The following is an 18,279-nucleotide window of genomic DNA, read 5'->3' as shown; positions in this document are numbered from 1 at the left end:
AAATAATTTTTTTCCTATTCTCAACTATATTTATATTCATTGATAAGTTTTAAGTTTAAGGATTATTTCATGGAATTCAAAAATTATGACCATTTGAGGGGTTTACAAGTTTGATACGGTCATAATTTTTAAACGCTTAGAGATAGTATATGAAACTTAAAATTTATCGATTATCTTAAGTCTAGTTAAGAACAGTACAAAAAATATTTTATAAACTTGTTGCCCCTCACGTTTGGACGGAAGGGGGAGGATAAATTTAAAGGGCTTTTTTGTTTCCAGTCTCTAATCACCGCAATTTTCTGCAAAGCATTTTTACTTGACATAAGAATAAACATGCAAATGTTTGGAGTTTGCTCAATGTCTGGAAGTTAGCTCAAGCACCAAAAAATGCTAGATCCGTCACTTTCTAGTTTATGTTTTATAATAAATTATATATAAAAGTTAAATTAAAAAAAGATAGAATCGGGAAGATTTGCAACTGGAAGTAAATAATATTTCTGAAAAAAGTTGAAAAACTTTTTTCAGAAAAATTTGTGCAGCCGTGGCGCAGTGGTTAGAGCGCTTGGTTTATAAGCAAGAGATCAAGGCTCGAAACGAGCCTTGGACATGTTTTCGCGTCACAGTAAGGAAGGAGGTGTGAACTTCCTGGTTAAATGCACTTCCGCGGTGCTCTGTGACAAGACCGTTAGAACTTCTTGGGGCACCTAAATAAAAGTATAAAAAAAACCAAAAAAAAAAACCCTGTTGTCATATGTATAAATACAGTGCTGACCAATGAATTAGGAATTTAGAAGGATTTGATCAGATCTAGCGTATTCAGTCTTACTTTGGCTATATAATTACATTCTAATTTTTGTTTATTCCATAAGTTGCTGTCATAATACTTATTTTACTGTTTGTTGTCATGGACTTTTCAAATTTGTTGCTAAAATATGATTTTTTTTGTATTTTGTATAAAATTTGCTTTAGGTTTTTAAGGCACTTGATTTCGGTATTTGACGATATCTGGTCATTAATTTTGGCGTATTTTATAGCTTAATTGTAATTTTACTTGTATCATTGCTCATTAGTTATTACTTTGCTGTTATTGAAACAAGCTTCAAGTGGTAAGAGAGACACTATTTGACAAAAATTGGTAAGAAACAGGACGTCAGCGTAGCAAAAAAAAGTGAAATTATACTGTTATTAGAAAATGCTGCTCTACTGAATTCCGAAATAACTCGCAATTTAGAAGTCTCGCGTCAGACTGTTGGAAGAATCAGAAATAAGCTGTCTAAAGGCCAAAACGTCATAGCTACCAAGAGAAAAAATTGTACAAGGGCTTCCAAGACTACCCCTAGAAATGATCCCGTACTTCTGAACTTGTGCCAGAATGGGCGTAAGAAATCTTCCGTAGAGTTAGCACAGGAATGGAATGACATAATAGGACTTAGAGTAAGCTCAAGAACTGCTAGAAGACGTTTGTTGAATTTTGGCTACAAGGCATACAAACCCACGAAGAAACCCAAGCTGACGGTTGCAATAAAGGAGAAGAGGCTGACGTGGGCATGTCGACACGCCAATTGGACCGAAGACGATTGGTCGAAGAAAAGCAGTTTACACACTCTTATGAAATTATTTAAAGTCAGAAACATATTGCCCACTTTATGGTGATAATAATAATTATTTTTTCATTTGTTTTGTAGTTTTGTTATGTTATTATGTGTATTTTCCATATCATAAAATACGGTATGCAATACCTTACTGAGTACTGTTATTTTACAGGTTAATATTTGTTATTCAGTTGTGCTTCTCTGATGAGTCTACGCTGGAAGTCATGGCTAAGAGAGAACGATTTGTTTAAAGGAAGAAGGAAGAGACAAACCTCCCCGACTGTATCCTGGAAACTGTAAAGCACCCACAAAAGATCATGTTTTAAAGTGTTATTTCTGTCAACGGACCGGGGTGTCTGTATTTTGTGGAAGGGATCATGCAACAGGACCAATATATAAGAGTACTGGAAAAACGTCTCATACCACAGGTAAATTAATGGTATCCACGTGGAGATGCAATATTCATGCAGGATGGAGCTCCATGCCACACAGCCAAATCCGTGATGAAATTCCTGAAGGACCAGAAGATTCCTGTTCTGGAATGGCCGGGCAACAGTCCTGGCCTCAAACTGATCAAGGGCTGTGGAACGAGCTGAAGAGGGAAGTTCTGAAAACTGCATCTACTAACAAAATAAAATTAACTGAAAAACTAATTAATAAATGGCACCACAGAGATCGTATCCGTCGACTCTGTGTGGAATTTATCCAGTCGATGCCTCGTCGCGTTTTAGCCGTTCTAAGAAATAAGGGTGGACACACCAAATATAAAGCAGAAAACCTAATGATCTTTCAGAAATTTGCATTTGTGACATTTTTTACATGGCGCTTCTATATTTAAGTCTTATTTTAGTCATTTTTAATGTTTTTTTTGGGGTTGTTTAGTTATTCTTGTTGTTCCATTTAATTTCTTGCAATAAATGTGATAATTCCTAATTCATTGGCCAGCACACTGTATATATATATATATATATATATATATATATATATATATATATATATATATATATATATATATATATATATATATATATATATATATATATATATATATATATATATATATATATATATATATATACATATATAAACACTTTCCAACATCCCACCCCCTAAGTAAACTATTCAATCGAAACACCATCAAATTGAGATACAGCTGCACAAAAAATATCGAAAGTATAATAAAAAGCCACAACAAGAAAATTAGATCAGAAAGACCAAAAGAATACCCACCCTGCAATTGCATAAAGAAAGAAAACTGCCCTATAATAGGAAAATGTAGAGCCTCTAATGTTATTTATAAATGTATAGTATCCCCCCCTAACACCCCAGAAAAAGTATATATTGGCCTAGCAGAAGGTGAATGGAAGAAAAGATGGGCTAACCACAAACACTCATTCATAAATAAAAAGATGAAAAATTCAACCACCCTTTCAAAGTATATATGGCAGATAAAAGAAAACTTAAAAATAACACCAAAATTAACTTGGTCAATAATTAAACAAGTCCCCGCCTACAGCAACGTAACAAAAAAATGCTTGCTTTGCCTTCATGAAAAACTTTGCATAATATCATACAAAGGAAAGCAAAAATTATTAAATAAAAAAACAGAAATTATTTCTAAGTGCCGTCACGAAAACAAGTTCTTGCTTGACAACCACGAGCCCAAAGATTAAAAAACCAAACCACGCTCGCAAATAGTTATAGTTTTATAATTGTTTTTGAACGCCACGATGTTTATTGAGTATATTTTTTAACGAAAAAAACAATGTATTTTTTACCTGATGATTGCTAAACGCATGAAACTTTTAGTAGTAAAAATCATGTAGTTATTTTTTTAATCTCGTCAAAAAATCAATTATATAGCTATATATATATATATATATATATATATATATATATATATATATATATATATATATATATATATATATATATATATATATATATATATATATATATATATATATATATATATATATATATATATATATATATATATATATATATATATATATATATATATATATATATATATATATATATATATATATATATATATATATATATATATATATATGTATACAATTGTACATAATCATATATACATAAAGGAAACCAAAAAACTATTAAAAGAAAATTATGTTTTTCATACTTCAAATATCATTAAGAATGTTAATCTAATATCAAATAATATCAATAACAAGCAGAACTATAACAATGTATATATTTATATATTAGAAAGATGACTATTAATTTTTTTTGCTTACAGAAACAAAACCAATAGAAAAGGTAACAATGAAAATCATAAAGAATGAAAATCACTAGCGAAAATTGATTCATGAATAAAAATAGTTTTATCAATATATCTCAGCAGGGCACAGTGGGCCAGGTGGTAGACAAAACCTCAAAAAAAAAATTTCGAAATACTTCCAACTACTTAGTACATTATATTTATAAGAGCATAATGTATGGTTTAAAACATTATTTGTAGTTTAATTGTACATCATAAATGTACAATTATTATTTACAATTGAATATAATGATGAATTAATTTTTTTTTTTTTTTTAATATACCATAACAACATAACTATAACAACAAATAACTTTTAAATTATTTAACATATGCGAAATTAATTGACATATTATTAAAATTTAATTTGATAGCTTTTCAAAAAATACCATAACAAATTCCAAGGTCTTGTATTAAAGTCACAGTTTTATTTTGAAATATAAAGGTAAGATTCTTGTTTATAGTATAAAAATATTATGTTAAAAGTGGCTCATATAGTTTAGAACCTGCTGGAACAGCATATTAATGTTAGAGTAAGTTAATACAATATATGTACAGCCTGTTGGTGCTGTTTTATTCTGCTCATAGCTGCCCCTTTAGGTTTTGTAAACATTTAAAAAATATATATTGTTGTAAAATGCTATTCGCGACAAACCTATTTTTTGGTTTGTTGTCATTATTAGGTGTTGTGCTTATTGTACTGGCCTAATTAAATATATCTGAAATAAAAATAATGGCCATATTCATGTTATATTAGTTTATAGTGGTTGCACTAATAATTTTAAATTAATTTTTTTGTAGTTGATATGAAGATAAGTGATGTCCATAACCGTATACGGCATGACCAACTAAATCCGAGTGATAAATCATTTTCTTTGTCTGTAGAAGCTATTTTAGTCTCTATGAATTTGGGTTCTACTGGGTGTGCTGCATTTTTAAAAGTTTATCAAAAGAAATGGAAGGATGCAAACCGAGGAAACATAAAGTTTGAGAGTAAAAATAAAAATTGGTTGACTCAGGACTTTAAATCTACATACAGTAATAATATATCTAAGCCTGATAATTCTAGTCATTTACATAAGATTGGTGGAAGACCAAGCTGTTCCTTTAAAGTTGCTTCTGACAAAACCAAAAGGAGAAGACTTAATGATATTATAAATAATTTTTCTAGTGATGAGTTGCTCCACTCAGCAAGGCTTAAATTAAGAAATGAGTATAATTATGAGGCTGCCAAGCAAGTTGCTGAGATATCAGAACCTTCTAGTCAATTTAAAAAGTATACACCTGATGAAGGTCTGGCATTAATTATAGATGGTGGCATGTCAAAATCAACCTACCAACTTATGAGAAATGGAGCTGAAGAACGTGACTGCCATATATATCCTTCATACAACAACATAAGATTGTCCAAAGCTAAGTGCTATCCAGAGAACATCTTTGTTGATGATTATTCAGCACATGTACCACTACAAGAATTATTAAAACATACAGTAAAAAGACTTTGTGAGGTGCAAGCTCCTGTGATCAGCACAATGCTAGATGGTTTGACCCGGTTGACTTTGCGTTGCAAGGCTGGGTTTGATGGGGCTACTGGGCAAAGCATGTACAAGCAAATTAGTAGTGAGGAAGCTGGAGATCGTAACTTAAAAAAAGAAGAATCTCTGTTCATTACCTGCTTAGCACCACTAGAACTCAGTGGGTTCTGTAATAACAAAAAAGTACTATTATGGCGAAATGAAAAGCCATCATCTACTGCATATTGTCGTCCAATAAGATTTTCAAAATGAAAGCAAAGCAGTTGTTATAGAAGAAGCAAAATAATTAGAATCTGAAATCAAAAAATGTGGTGTTTTTAATTTTACTTTTAATGGAAAGGAACTGCTTGTCAAAAGTATTATTGAACTGACCATGATTGATGGCAAAATTCAAACTATTCTGTCTCATGTGACTAACTCAACTCAATGTTGCTCTGTGTGTGGTGTGTCTCCAAAAAACATGAATAACTTAGAAATGGTGCTGAAATTGGACAATTCTAATAATTTAGAACTGAAATATGGTCTTTCTAGCCTGCATGCCTGGATTAGGTTTTTTGAGATGGTATTGCATATTGGATATAAACTAGAAACTTAAAAGTGGCAGTCTAGAGCTATAGAAGATAAAGAAAATGTTATGCAAGTGAAGAAACGTATACAGACAGAATTTATGAACCAAATGGGACTAGTTGTGGATTTCCCAAAAAGTGGAGGATCTGGTAAGTGAAATTACATAAATACTTTTATATAAATCATCAGGTTAACTATCACATATATACAATTTGTAGGTACCAGTAATGATGGTAACACTGCCCGACGAGCCTTTGCAAACTATCAATCAACTGCCAAAATTTTGAAAGTAGATGAAACTCTTTTATTTTATTTTTACATCATACTAGTCACTTTATCATCTGGATTTGAAATTGACACTGTCAAATTTAAAGAGTTCTGTATTACTGCTCTTAAACTTTACATATCTAAGTATTCCTGGTATTACATGGCACAATCAGTACACAAAATTTTAGTTCATGGCCATGCCATCATTGCTAGACAGTACTTGCCAATTGGACTGATGTCAGAGGAGGCCCAAGAGGCCTGTAACAAGGATTTTAAAAAGTTTAGGGAAGATTTCAGTAGAAAGACTTCCAGAATTGACACAAATCGTGACCTAGTTAACAGGCTAGTTGTATCTAGTGATCCTGTCATAACATCATTAAGAAAGTGTCATAAAAATAATGGTAAGAGTTTAAAAAAATACCCCAGTGAAGTTTTGGCTTTGCTGAGGGAATCAGCTCCACCTTCTTCTTTTTCTTTGTAGCTAAACACAATTTGTTGTTTGATTTTTAAAAAAGGTTGATATTGAAAAAAATATTTTTTTACTACCTAAGCCAATTAAATGTCTTTTATTTTATTAAAAATTAAAATATTCTTGTTAAAAATAAATATTATTTCATATATAATGATTATTTATATATCTAAATAGGTTTGTGGACCAATTGGGTAATAATTAGGTTTTGTCCACCACTTCCCATATACCTGGCCCACTGTGCAGGGTTAATATTTACAAATCCAAATATATTGAGACACATAAAGGCTACAGAGGAAATAAAAAACATAACAAGAAAATAGCATAATAAATTACAAAACTAATTTTCACATAATTTAGGATAGCATTAGTATTTTCGTTTTAGATTCTTTGTTACTGCTGCGAGTGGTAATTAGGGGGTAGTTCCTTAAATAAATTTTAGAATATATTCTGCATTGTTTTTTGTCATTTTAAATTTATATTTAGCTGTTATGAACTGAAACTGAGTAACATAAAATATTCTGCATAAAGGGGCAGTAGCACCTTGCAAAAATAAGGGCAAAATATTGATCTTAGGACAAGAAGGAACTCAGAAATAATTTTAATTTGGCCTCTGTTTAGGCTATTCATATAGTTTCCATATTTATAATAGTAATTGGTAATGTCATGATAAGTTTTTAGTTTGATTTTTTGCACATAGCCAGCTATGTAAATTGTAGCCACTAATGTAGACTTATTAACTTATTATTTTTCATAAGTAGAAATATACAACTTATACTTTTATGACTATCAATACCATCTAAAGGAGTGTCAGGTTCTAATATCAATTTAGTATGTTGAATATGAACTTTTTCAGTTGAAGATTTAACATATATAAATTAAGAACTTCGAGATCTCTGTCGTAGCTTAGATTAAGCTTTTTCAAGTGGACTTGTTGAAAACCAACCTAATAATACATACTTTGCTCCATAACTCAACAAAGTATTTTTTCAATAAATACAGGAGTACCTTCAAATGCTTTATTTTAAATATCTGGATGCGTTCTTATGGCAGGACCTGTTTCTTCATAAAAAAACAGAAAAATAAAATATTACTGATTGATTCTCTATTGATTTGGATAAAATGATTTAGCTGTAAATTTAAGGAGTTTAAAAAGACTATTGCACTCAGTTTTATACAAAGTTTCCACGTTATTTCACTTAGACAAAGCTAGTTCTCCATTGTGTAAAAATTTAAGCTCGCCAGTCTTCTCCGTCAAAAAATTGTTTCTTATAGATTTTAAGAGATGCACATAATGAAATAATAAATATACACCTGATGTTGCTAACCATGGTTTACTATCAACTGTGTTAAATATTTCAAAACATTGTTGATTTACTAGGGTACTATCAGTAATTATTGCCAGTGTCTTACTATTATTAATATTATTTATTGTATCAACAAATTGTTCACATTGAGCAAACTGAAATTCAGAATATTTGCAAGAGGTTGAGCTCTACATATAAATTCTGGACCTCCGAAAAGACATTTAATCATAAATGATAAAATTATTTTAGCTAAAATTTTAGGATTTACTGCATGACCAAACAAAGCGCATATTTGGTAAAGTAAGAAGTATGGAAGTTCTTTTTAATGGATCTAACTTCATAAAAATTCTATTTATGAAACTTACGTCTTTTATTGAGCTTATTTTTGAAGTCAATTGTAATAGTGGCAACTTGTAGTCCGCATACATGGCAACTTGTAGTCAATACACAATTGATGATATAAACTTCGTCGCATAGCAAAATACTCTGCATATATTTTCTGGAGTATATAAACCAACAGCTACATAAATCTTTCTTACTCCTTAAACCTACAAATCTTTCTCACCTTAATGCTTTAAGGTGCTCAAATAGAATATTTGACTGATACAAATTTTCTTTATTTTTCAAAAGTCTAAATGGTTTTTTTTTTATTAATTTTAGTTTGTTTACAGTTAAAGATAAAATATTAGAAGTTGTCCCATTATGATAAGCTACAAATGAATAATCATCGAAAGTTTCTAAAAGAAATAACGGATCACCAAGTTTCTACATTTTGATTGTATGCGTAAACTTTTTTTATTAAGCTGGAAAACAATAACATCGTTATTATCACTTAACAAAGATTAAAAATCATCAAATTTAAGTTCATCCTCTTTTAGAAAATCATTTAACTCATCTGGTCAAATGTTTCGAAAACCGCTTGAAGTTGCAGTTTCTCTAACTTTACTTGCAGGTGTAGGTAAATAACTTGACGAATTACTTTTAAAAAAACAGATGATGGGGTTAACAACCGTTGCTTCCAATATTTGATTTCAAAAGGTGCATCATCTGGCAAATGCAGTCGACATACTGCTGTATAGTTAGGTAATGTGGACTAAAACTTTTAAATTGAAAGAGCTTTAGTACAGTATTTTAACGATGAAAAATTATTAAATTTAAACAATCTTAGAAAAAGTTATAAAGTTTTAAATAACAAATTTTGATATATGGATTTGTTAAAGAAACTTTGGTCAAAACTTAGTTTTTATATATCTAAATTGTTATAACTTCTTTAATTTTTATCTGAATACATAAAACTAACTAAAAAAAAGATGGGTGTAAGATTGGACAATAAATTTATACTGAATAAATTTTTTTTTTTTTAAAAGTAGCATTTTACGAATTTTTTTAATACAATGATACTAAAATTTTATTTAAGACCACAAATAAATATGAGAATATGAGAAAATATCTTAGAGTTTCAGGGAATTAGTGATTTAACAAACCCTATTATTGAAAATATTTATTTCTTATAAGTACACTTTTATTAAAATAAGTGAAATTATAATACAAATTACAAAACATACAATACAACTGATGTTTTACAAAGTTATACAAGGATTACACATCATAATAAAGCGTACATTCGCCCCGTCCCCCGTTTAAAAATTTTTAAACAAAAAAATAATTTATAGTAAATCTTTTAATTATTTATCAAAAGTTACAAAAATATATTTTAGTCCACAAAGAAAAATGAATGGTGGTGGCAATCGTTTAACACGTCCTAATATCAAAATGTTTACTCCTTTTTTTCTTTCATCTATATATTGGTAATTGCACAACTGGCCTTTAAAATCTCTGCTCAAATATTAGTATGTATCAGTCAACTTATCTTTTTTTTAACCATTTGAATAGACTACAAGTAGATATTTTCTCTAGATGTATGATTTTAATTATCAAGATAATCAAAAGTTTTACAATTTTTATCTTATTTTGTGTAAAATATAACAACTTGTTGCATTAGATGATTTTCCTTAGCATCGCTAAACATTCCTCTTAACTTGCGATGCCTCATGCCAGGCCTATTTTACTAAAAATGAATTACTAATGTATATCAACTTAATGTATATAACATACTTTGCTTTATGTATAAATGTAAAATTAACACCTACCCTTATCCTTTTTACAATTTATACTCACATAAAAGAACAAACAAATACTATCTTCAAAATGAAAATTTTATCCAACAACCTTTTTCGCATACAAATTTTGGTAGATCTTGCATCTCTTAAGGAGGGGCTTTTTATAGAACAAAATAGTTTTGAAATATTTTGATTTTACTCAAGAGTGTAATTACAACACATTCAAGAGAAAACTTAAACAGATAATTTCATCTATCGATAACATACTCTTATATTTTTAATTTTTATAAAGTAAAATTTTTAAAATTCATTTTTTAGTATTTACATATATGACTGTTATATATCTTTTACGTTTATTTATTTTTACTTTCGACTAGAGTATATATATTTAACTCAATAAATGTAACGATGTAGTTGGAAAACAAAGCAGTTCTTGACGACAAAACCTTAAGATCTTGTACGAGATCCCACGTTCTTCCTTTGACAAACTTAATTAATCTTGCAATCATTTTACTTTCATGAAACTATTATAATTTTAAAACGACTAATATTGTAAAACATTTAAAGAAAGAACAAAAAATTAATAGTTATAATAAAAAATAAACTTTTTACCATCTATATTGTAAAACCATGCACTTGCTGTGTTATCCTTGAGAGTCTCGGTAACCGAAAGCGAAAAATATCACCTGTATTGACAATTTAAGATTTTTAAGATTGTGTAAGACTTACACAGCAAGACATAAAGAAAATAAGCCGGCCATCAATAGAGCATAAACTTGTTATTGGTTTTTTCATATTTATTAGGCTAATTAAATACTCCAATAATCTGATATTCTGCAAAACAGTGCAGCAAAGTTATATATATTAGCTTGAAATGTTCGTAAAAAATTTTAAACTATATTTTTATTATATATTATTTAAACTATAACCCTGTATATCTTTCACATGATCAGTTACCCTCAGCTGCTATATAAATATATATTTGTAACTATGGTCAAATAATATAAAGTTAAGTTTTAATGTAACCTAAAATCATTTTGAACGTTATTCAGAAACTTCTGAGCATTATTATGTGCAAATAGTGTTAAAAAAAATGTACTACAAAATATAATATAAAAAAAGCATTGATATATATTTAAAAAATGACAAATATTGATATAATGAGGAGCCAAAACACCTTGGTATTAAAATGTAATATATCTATATATATATATATATATATATATATATATATATATATATATATATATATATATATATATATATATATATATATATATATATATATATAAATATGTATCAAATTTGTCTTACTTGAGCTTTAACTGTCAGTTTCTCATTGCAAAAGCATTGATATATATTAAAAAAATGACAAATATTGATATAATGAGGAGCCAAAACACCTTGGTATTAAAATGTAATATATCTATATATATATATATATATATATATATATATATATATATATATATATATATATATATATATATATATATATATATATGTATCAAATTTGTCTAACTTGAGCTTTAACTGTCAGTTTCTCCTTAAGCAGCTTCAACCTTTTTTAAATAGCTTTACCAATGATCCTGCTGAAACAGAGACTGGCAGTAGAGTTTTTTTCTTTTCACTAAAATACTCTCTAATATGCTCTCCCGCGGTGCCTTGTATGGGAGCACCTAAATAACTACAAAAAAACAAAAAATTAATAAAAAAAAGCCGTGGTTTCGCTCCATAATAAATTGACAAGAAAGATTTGATTAAAAAATCTGTTTATATTTTCTTATATTATTTTTAACAAAGTTATCAATTGTTTCGTGATTGCAACACTTATAAAAATAAAAAAATGGAATAATAGTTCTTAAACAGATTTAAAAAATAGGTCTACGCGTGAATTAATTATCCCAAAATCCCAAGAGAAAAAAAAAATCTGCGCCAATCGAAACTCAACAATCTGTATTGTTATCAAACAAACTTTTTACGCACATATGGCACTAGGTACAAAACTTGATTGCCGCATAAAAAATCTATTAACAAACCTGGATTAAGAAGAATCTTATTGAACATCACATTTAGTACGTAAGAAACAATCAAAACATTATACAAGAACGTAATGGAAAAAATCTCCAAGAATCACTCTGCTAAATTAAATTTGAATAGCTAATTATTTCTTATCGTGGTCCTTTTTTATGTAACAAAGTAGTTTTGCTTAACTTTGATTTGTCTTTGAAATGGAGTTTACATTTTTCAGACAACTAAAAAAAGTTATCTTTTCAACAAAAAATTTTTTTTTTAGGTTTGAATTTCTCGGTTTAATATATTTTATCTAGTATATTTATATTTTAAATGCACAGTTATATATAGTTTATGTTGATTTATTTTAATTGGTTAATTTGATTTTATTATTATATAGAATTATCTTTTTGAAAATATGCTCGCAAGAAGCATAAATCATATTTAGTTCTGTCACTTAAATGCGATCTTATTTTTGTGGGAATGAGCCCCCAAGCAGAGATGGCACGTGCTGCTTTAACACTTGTCGGGCAAACGGTCAAGAGACGATTGTGTACAAACTTCAAATTGGTACGAATATTTACTTTTTGCAAATAAGTTATTTCTTTCCTCACAAAACTAGCAATATCTTTACTGTTTTTCTTCGTATCTTTTACTAGAATGTTTTTTTTTAAATTTATAATCGAAGTTTTTCTTTTAATAATGTATTTTTCTCAGTATTTATCAGTGGAAGTGGTGATAACGTCATCGGCATTGTTAACATAATCGTCATTTTGATTTACAATATTTTCATTTCGATTGTTAGAAATACGTTCAAATAACTCAATAATTGGTAAAGTTATGGTAGTTTTACTTATTTTATAAAACTATTCATAATCGTCAAAATTACTGCTTTTAAATTGTTCTGTTCATGAAGAAAGTGTAAAATTTTGAGATATTACTTTGCCTTTCTTATATTTTTAATATTAATTTGTTCATAAATTCGAAGCTTAATAAATTGATTTGCAGAGTAAATTCGTTAAACATAAATTGTAATGTTATATCAGTTGTGAAAAGATCAACATCTTCGCAATACCATGCTTGTACAGCAACTTTAAAAGGCTGCAAGGATAATATTATGTTTGATAAATAGCCAATATCGTTTTTGTTAAATGTGAGTCTAGACTCTATATCAATTATACTTTTTTGTATAGGATTTTTAACTTTATAAAAACCCTCAAACATTGTTAGCAAGTTATTCCAACGAGTTTGAGTGTCCAAAATTAAAGAAAGTTCTTACTCAATTTCCTTTTGATATTTTTCTGCAGTATTTTGTTGTTTGTTGGTGATAGGCCAAATATTTTAACAATTTTTCAAATCTTTTTTATCAGCAATACTTGCATGTCTAATAATCGAACGAACAACAATCCGTCAGCCAAGAAGCCGTATGTTCACTTTTGCCCTAAAATTTAAGTCATACGATTTTCAAATTTTAGGGCACAAATACTGACAGTTGATCTTTTTATAAAATATTTATATTTTCAAGTCTAATTGTAACTTAAGTTTTATTTTTATTAAGAGTAATAAAAATTTGTTTGAAAACGTGGTTTTGATCTATAAGCTTTGCAAACTAAGTCTGTTGGTTTGTATTTCTTTAAACTTTAATAAACGACGTTTTTCAGAAAGCGGTTTATATGATTTTTTTTTAACATAAAACGAATAAACAATATAATACTACAGTGACTTGCCTTCAAATGTGCATTTTTAAACAGCTGTTTTATCATAATTCAATAGAATTTAATATGCTTACGTAAGTTTTAAACTATGGTGGGAAAAAAAGATAAACCTAAATTTGACAAATTGAAATTTATGATATTTGTTAAAAGTCGATGATTTTAAAAGCCTTATTAAACTTGAAGTTTTTATTCTTATCAGGACTGATACATATTTTTATAATAACTGTCCCTGCTCGTGTTTAATAAATAAATTGCTTTTCCAGTGTCGATGAGACCTGGGCTCTATTTTTACCCTGTTTCCTAGTTGTTAATCCTTCATGATAAACTATTTTTTAAATATTTTAATGCAGTTGTGAAAAGCATAAAACTAAAAAAGAATGCAAAACAAAATTTTTTGTTCGCGAGGCTCAGTAATGTTGATGCTAACACTATACAAAAATAAATAATACAAAATAATTGCAATACATTATGCAATTGCAGTATATATAATTTAAAGACTAATTTAAACAATCTGTTTTACTTAAAAATGTAATACAACAATCTGCAAATCAAAATTTATAAAACAATTATTTTTATCTGATCAAAAGTTCAAAAAAAATTGATGCAGAATCAAGTTGTCAATGGAGCTGAAAATTGCCGAAAATAAAAATTGATACCAGGTAACATTAAACACTAGGGGAATGTTTGTAAGACCGATTATATATATTATTTGTCTTATAGGTGTTATAGTTGACAATATTTTCCAACTTTAAATCAGAACTAAACTTAGTTTTGTATTCAACACTCTATGGGTTATCTGCTTAGTATAAGCATATCACGATTATGTTTTTCATCAGTTTCAGCTATGTTTTTTTGTGTAAATTTCGTATTCTGTTTTTCCATTTGAGTTCGGTGAAGGATACATTTTAATACTTTCACATTTGTCACATCTGTCTTTTTTTAGTTTATGAACTTCAATGTTAAACTCTGTACTAAATATTGATCTATGCATACCTTTTTTTTGCAGAAATAACTTGTCACAATATTTCTCATACAAAATGGTCATATTTAGATTTTTTTAAATGTACTCTTTGTTTGTACTTTTGCAACAAAAGTGACTGTTGGTTCTGTGAATCCTTTGAATTAACTTACTTACAAAATCTTTAATGCAATTTAGGACAGTTTGACTAGGTACTTTACCTTTTTTTATACTGTTGAGGTGTTCCAGTTATTTTGTTTTTTTTTATATGGTAATTTTTAAATCTTTTTTCATTAATATCTAAAATATAAAAATAAAGTTCTTTGCAAACATGTATTAGTTTATCAGAAACAATAAAGTAATTTGAATAACTGTTTTTTTTAGTTCTAAATTTTCAGCCAAACAAAACCTTTTTTTGTTCTCTTCAAATGTAATTAGGGAGTAAAAAATACGTTTTTCTTGACCATTTAAAATCCAGCATTGTTTGTGCAAAGTTTCTTGATCAGCTACGCAAATTTTAATTTTACATTAGAAACGAAATTGAGTGTGGTCTCTCTTGCAGTCTTTTATAAATTTTCCCCGTTATATTTTACCATTTGAGGCTATGTATTGCTGACCACTCTGTTTAAGTTTTTTACTTATTTCTTTTTTCCAGAAGGTAGGGTCTTGTTTTCGTTTGCATGTAATATTTTTTCCAGTTCTCCTATGTGTTCAGCTACTTTCCCTGGCATCTCTGTTTAAACTAGTTTGATTAAAGAAATTATCATTTTTATCAAAATGTTGTGCTTGAATAACAAAGGTAGATTCAGAGTAGTTGAATTAAAGATTATGTTGTAACTGAATGTAAATATCTATTAATTAGTAATTGAATGTAAATATTTAAATTTCTATGTTATTAAATATTATATATATACAAAATTAATAACAGTTATAATATATTAAGTATATAGAACTAAGTAGTAGGCATTGACTAGCCTAAATAGTTCGTGATTTTATAATTAAGGGAACTCTAAATTTATATTCGTATCTTTGAGAGTCTTCATCTGTAGTTTCATAGTACACCATTTTATTGGTTACCAATAGAATTTTAGCGGTTGTTTAACAGCGTAAACATAGTCTTGGCTAATCTAATAGGTCAAAGGACATATGGCTAGTTGATAATAACAGTCATCACTTTTTTGGATATAAGACTTTCTGGTTCTTTTAAGATAACCCTAAGTTTTATGGTATTTGTGACTAGAATCACTCGGAACATAAATTTCATCACAGAGAACATTTTTGAGTTATAAACAGAAAAAAAGTCAAAAGAAGATATACGGCCTCTTGATTCTCGGCTAGCGAATTATCTTTACTACAAAAAACCTTGAAAATTGCCATTTGAATGTCGATTAATAACTATAATTTATAATTAGCAATAGTTTTCCTTCCTATTTTCATCATTTCTAATGCTACATCTGTCGTAATTGAAGCCGTATTGTCTAACGTAATACCGAGTATTTTAAGTTGCTCCTCTAAAAGAGAAATACATTTATCCACTGACATTGATCCATGACTTCTAGCAATACGGATACTTTAAAATTTGTCAAATGCATGTATATTTGCATTCATAAAACAGCAATTTTTAAAAAATTTCCACTCTTCTAATGTGATGCTAAACTCTTCACCTTGATTAGCTTGCGTTTTCATATTTGTTCACAATTTTCCAATTCATATTTGGAGACTTTGGAATATTAGCACTTAACTTAGCACTTAACAGTGTTCTTAAATTCTAAGATGTACACAATTTAATAAATGGTACACCATCTTTGGCTATTTACAACTGTACCAAATGAATCATCTGCTGATTTTCTGAAGTATTTTGATACTTTTGATGAAATACTTAAATTTGTAGATGTGTTTATCTTCAATGGCGTAGGCGTATTTTTATTTTATTCACCTGAGTTATCTCTTTTTAAAAGATTTATATTATGCTGTATTCGCAGGCTGTATGCATACCAATCGTCTAGCCGCTAGAAATTTAAACTGTTTTTGAACATTTCTTGCATTGACCTGCACTTTAGTTTTGTCTCCATATAAAATCATGTCATGGTGAATTTTTATCCATGAATGAGAAGCATAAACATAAAAAAACCAATAACTTTCAGTGGAAGATGTATACAAATACTAGTGACACTTTATTACTGAGACTTTTAAGAGGTAGACAATGCGAGGCTCTACAATATATCATCTAGTTCAATAACTTTTTATGGTTTTTGCAAATAAACAGATAAAAAAAGAATCTTAAAGAAAAACAGAATTTTAAATTATGAAGATTACTTAGTTAAGTATCTAGAGAAAATCTAGTTTGGTGGTCTATTCAAGTGGACCATAAAAAAGGATAAAATTGTCTGATGAACACTAATACATGAGCAGAGGTTCAACAAAAGAAACGTCAAAAAACGGTAAAAAAAAAAGAAAAGAAAGTTTGAGCGAGAGCTGGGTGTACTATCCTTCAACAAAATAAGCAATTTATATAAATATCTTTTATTGCAGCTGGATTATTTAGTTGGCATGAAGTCAGATAGAATTGTTTGACAAAAAACTCTGACATGAATAGTATAATACTGAGAGGGTAGAAATTCTTAAAATTAATTAAGAAAAAAAAATTAATTTGCACTATTTCTTACTGTAGTAAAAATAAGAGTAATAACAAAAAAAATAAAAAATAAAAATGATTAAGAAGCTAAAAAAAAGTTGTTTAGTCATATTTTGACCAAAACTTATAAATTTTTATAACTTTGTAGCTAAAAATCTTTAAGTCGGAAAAAATAATAGACTTAATTAGACTAATAAAATAATAAAGCAATACTCGGAAAAAAATTGTCACGACTTTTGGTTGCGCAACTAAAATGCCTTTCATTTAGATTTCAATAAGCTTAGTATTTAAAATTATGCGTTAATTCAAACGGATTCTAACGAATTAAATTACTTGACAATAAAATATGAGTCAATCGTTATCAAAAACAATTGAAAATATTTTTAAATAATAAACAGTATTAGGCATATTTAAATTGTTTCCCAAAGTGGTATCAAAAGGCACTATTTTGCTGATATTTTTGCTTTATTAAAAGTAAAAGTATCAGTATTAAGAGTATTCGATACATATAAATGCGTTGAGTTTTTTTATCGTGGATTTAATTTACGTATTTGTATCACTTGTATCACGTTATTTAATGTATCACTTGTAATTTTTCAGCATTGATTAACTCTCCCAATCTTTTCAGATAATGGTAAAGAAAAATGTTTAGAAAAATATGTATACTTATTGTTTTATTTGTTGAAAGTAATCAAGATGTAATTTCAGGTTAGTTTTTTCAAATATCAGCTATATATGTGTGAAAATTATATTACGATAAATTAATTAGAAACGTTATTTAATAAAATTTCACGGCCTTAAACAAAACAAC

The 18,279-nt window shown here is 28.2% G+C and overlaps 3 protein-coding genes across 3 annotated transcripts in view; all 3 read left to right on the top strand.

Annotated features, from left to right (window-relative positions):
• Positions 1-18,279, top strand: part of LOC136080362 (mucin-2-like) — a 200,982-nt gene that overhangs the window by 129,319 nt on the left and 53,384 nt on the right. Inside the window, 1 exon segment of the mRNA XM_065796978.1 lies at positions 18,109-18,176. Coding sequence (XP_065653050.1) covers positions 18,109-18,176 — 68 coding nt within the window.
• Positions 4,252-5,816, top strand: LOC136080834 (uncharacterized). Its single transcript, XM_065798092.1, has 2 exons — positions 4,252-4,327; positions 4,684-5,816. Exon 2 carries the CDS (start codon positions 4,689-4,691, stop codon positions 5,667-5,669), a length of 981 nt encoding a protein of 326 aa, XP_065654164.1. The 5' UTR covers positions 4,252-4,327; positions 4,684-4,688; the 3' UTR covers positions 5,670-5,816.
• Positions 5,922-6,796, top strand: LOC136080835 (uncharacterized). The gene is made up of 2 exons (XM_065798093.1): positions 5,922-6,133; positions 6,203-6,796. Exons 1-2 carry the CDS (start codon positions 6,052-6,054, stop codon positions 6,730-6,732), a joined length of 612 nt encoding a protein of 203 aa, XP_065654165.1. The 5' UTR covers positions 5,922-6,051; the 3' UTR covers positions 6,733-6,796.

This window comes from Hydra vulgaris, chromosome 05, assembly GCF_038396675.1.
Source record: "Hydra vulgaris chromosome 05, alternate assembly HydraT2T_AEP".
In the NCBI taxonomy this organism is placed as follows: Eukaryota; Metazoa; Cnidaria; class Hydrozoa; order Anthoathecata; family Hydridae; genus Hydra; species Hydra vulgaris.
This window is presented reverse-complemented; position numbering and strand designations above follow the sequence as displayed.

Excerpts from the sequence above, each read along its gene's own strand:
- LOC136080834 (XM_065798092.1), top strand. The coding sequence starts at position 4,689 with ATGAAGATAAGTGATGTCCATAACCGTATACGGCATGACCAACTAAAT.
- LOC136080835 (XM_065798093.1), top strand. The coding sequence starts at position 6,052 with ATGCAAGTGAAGAAACGTATACAGACAGAATTTATGAACCAAATGGGA. Across the intron at positions 6,134-6,202 it reads CCCAAAAAGTGGAGGATCTG|GTACCAGTAATGATGGTAAC; the intron begins GTAAGTGAAATT and ends TACAATTTGTAG.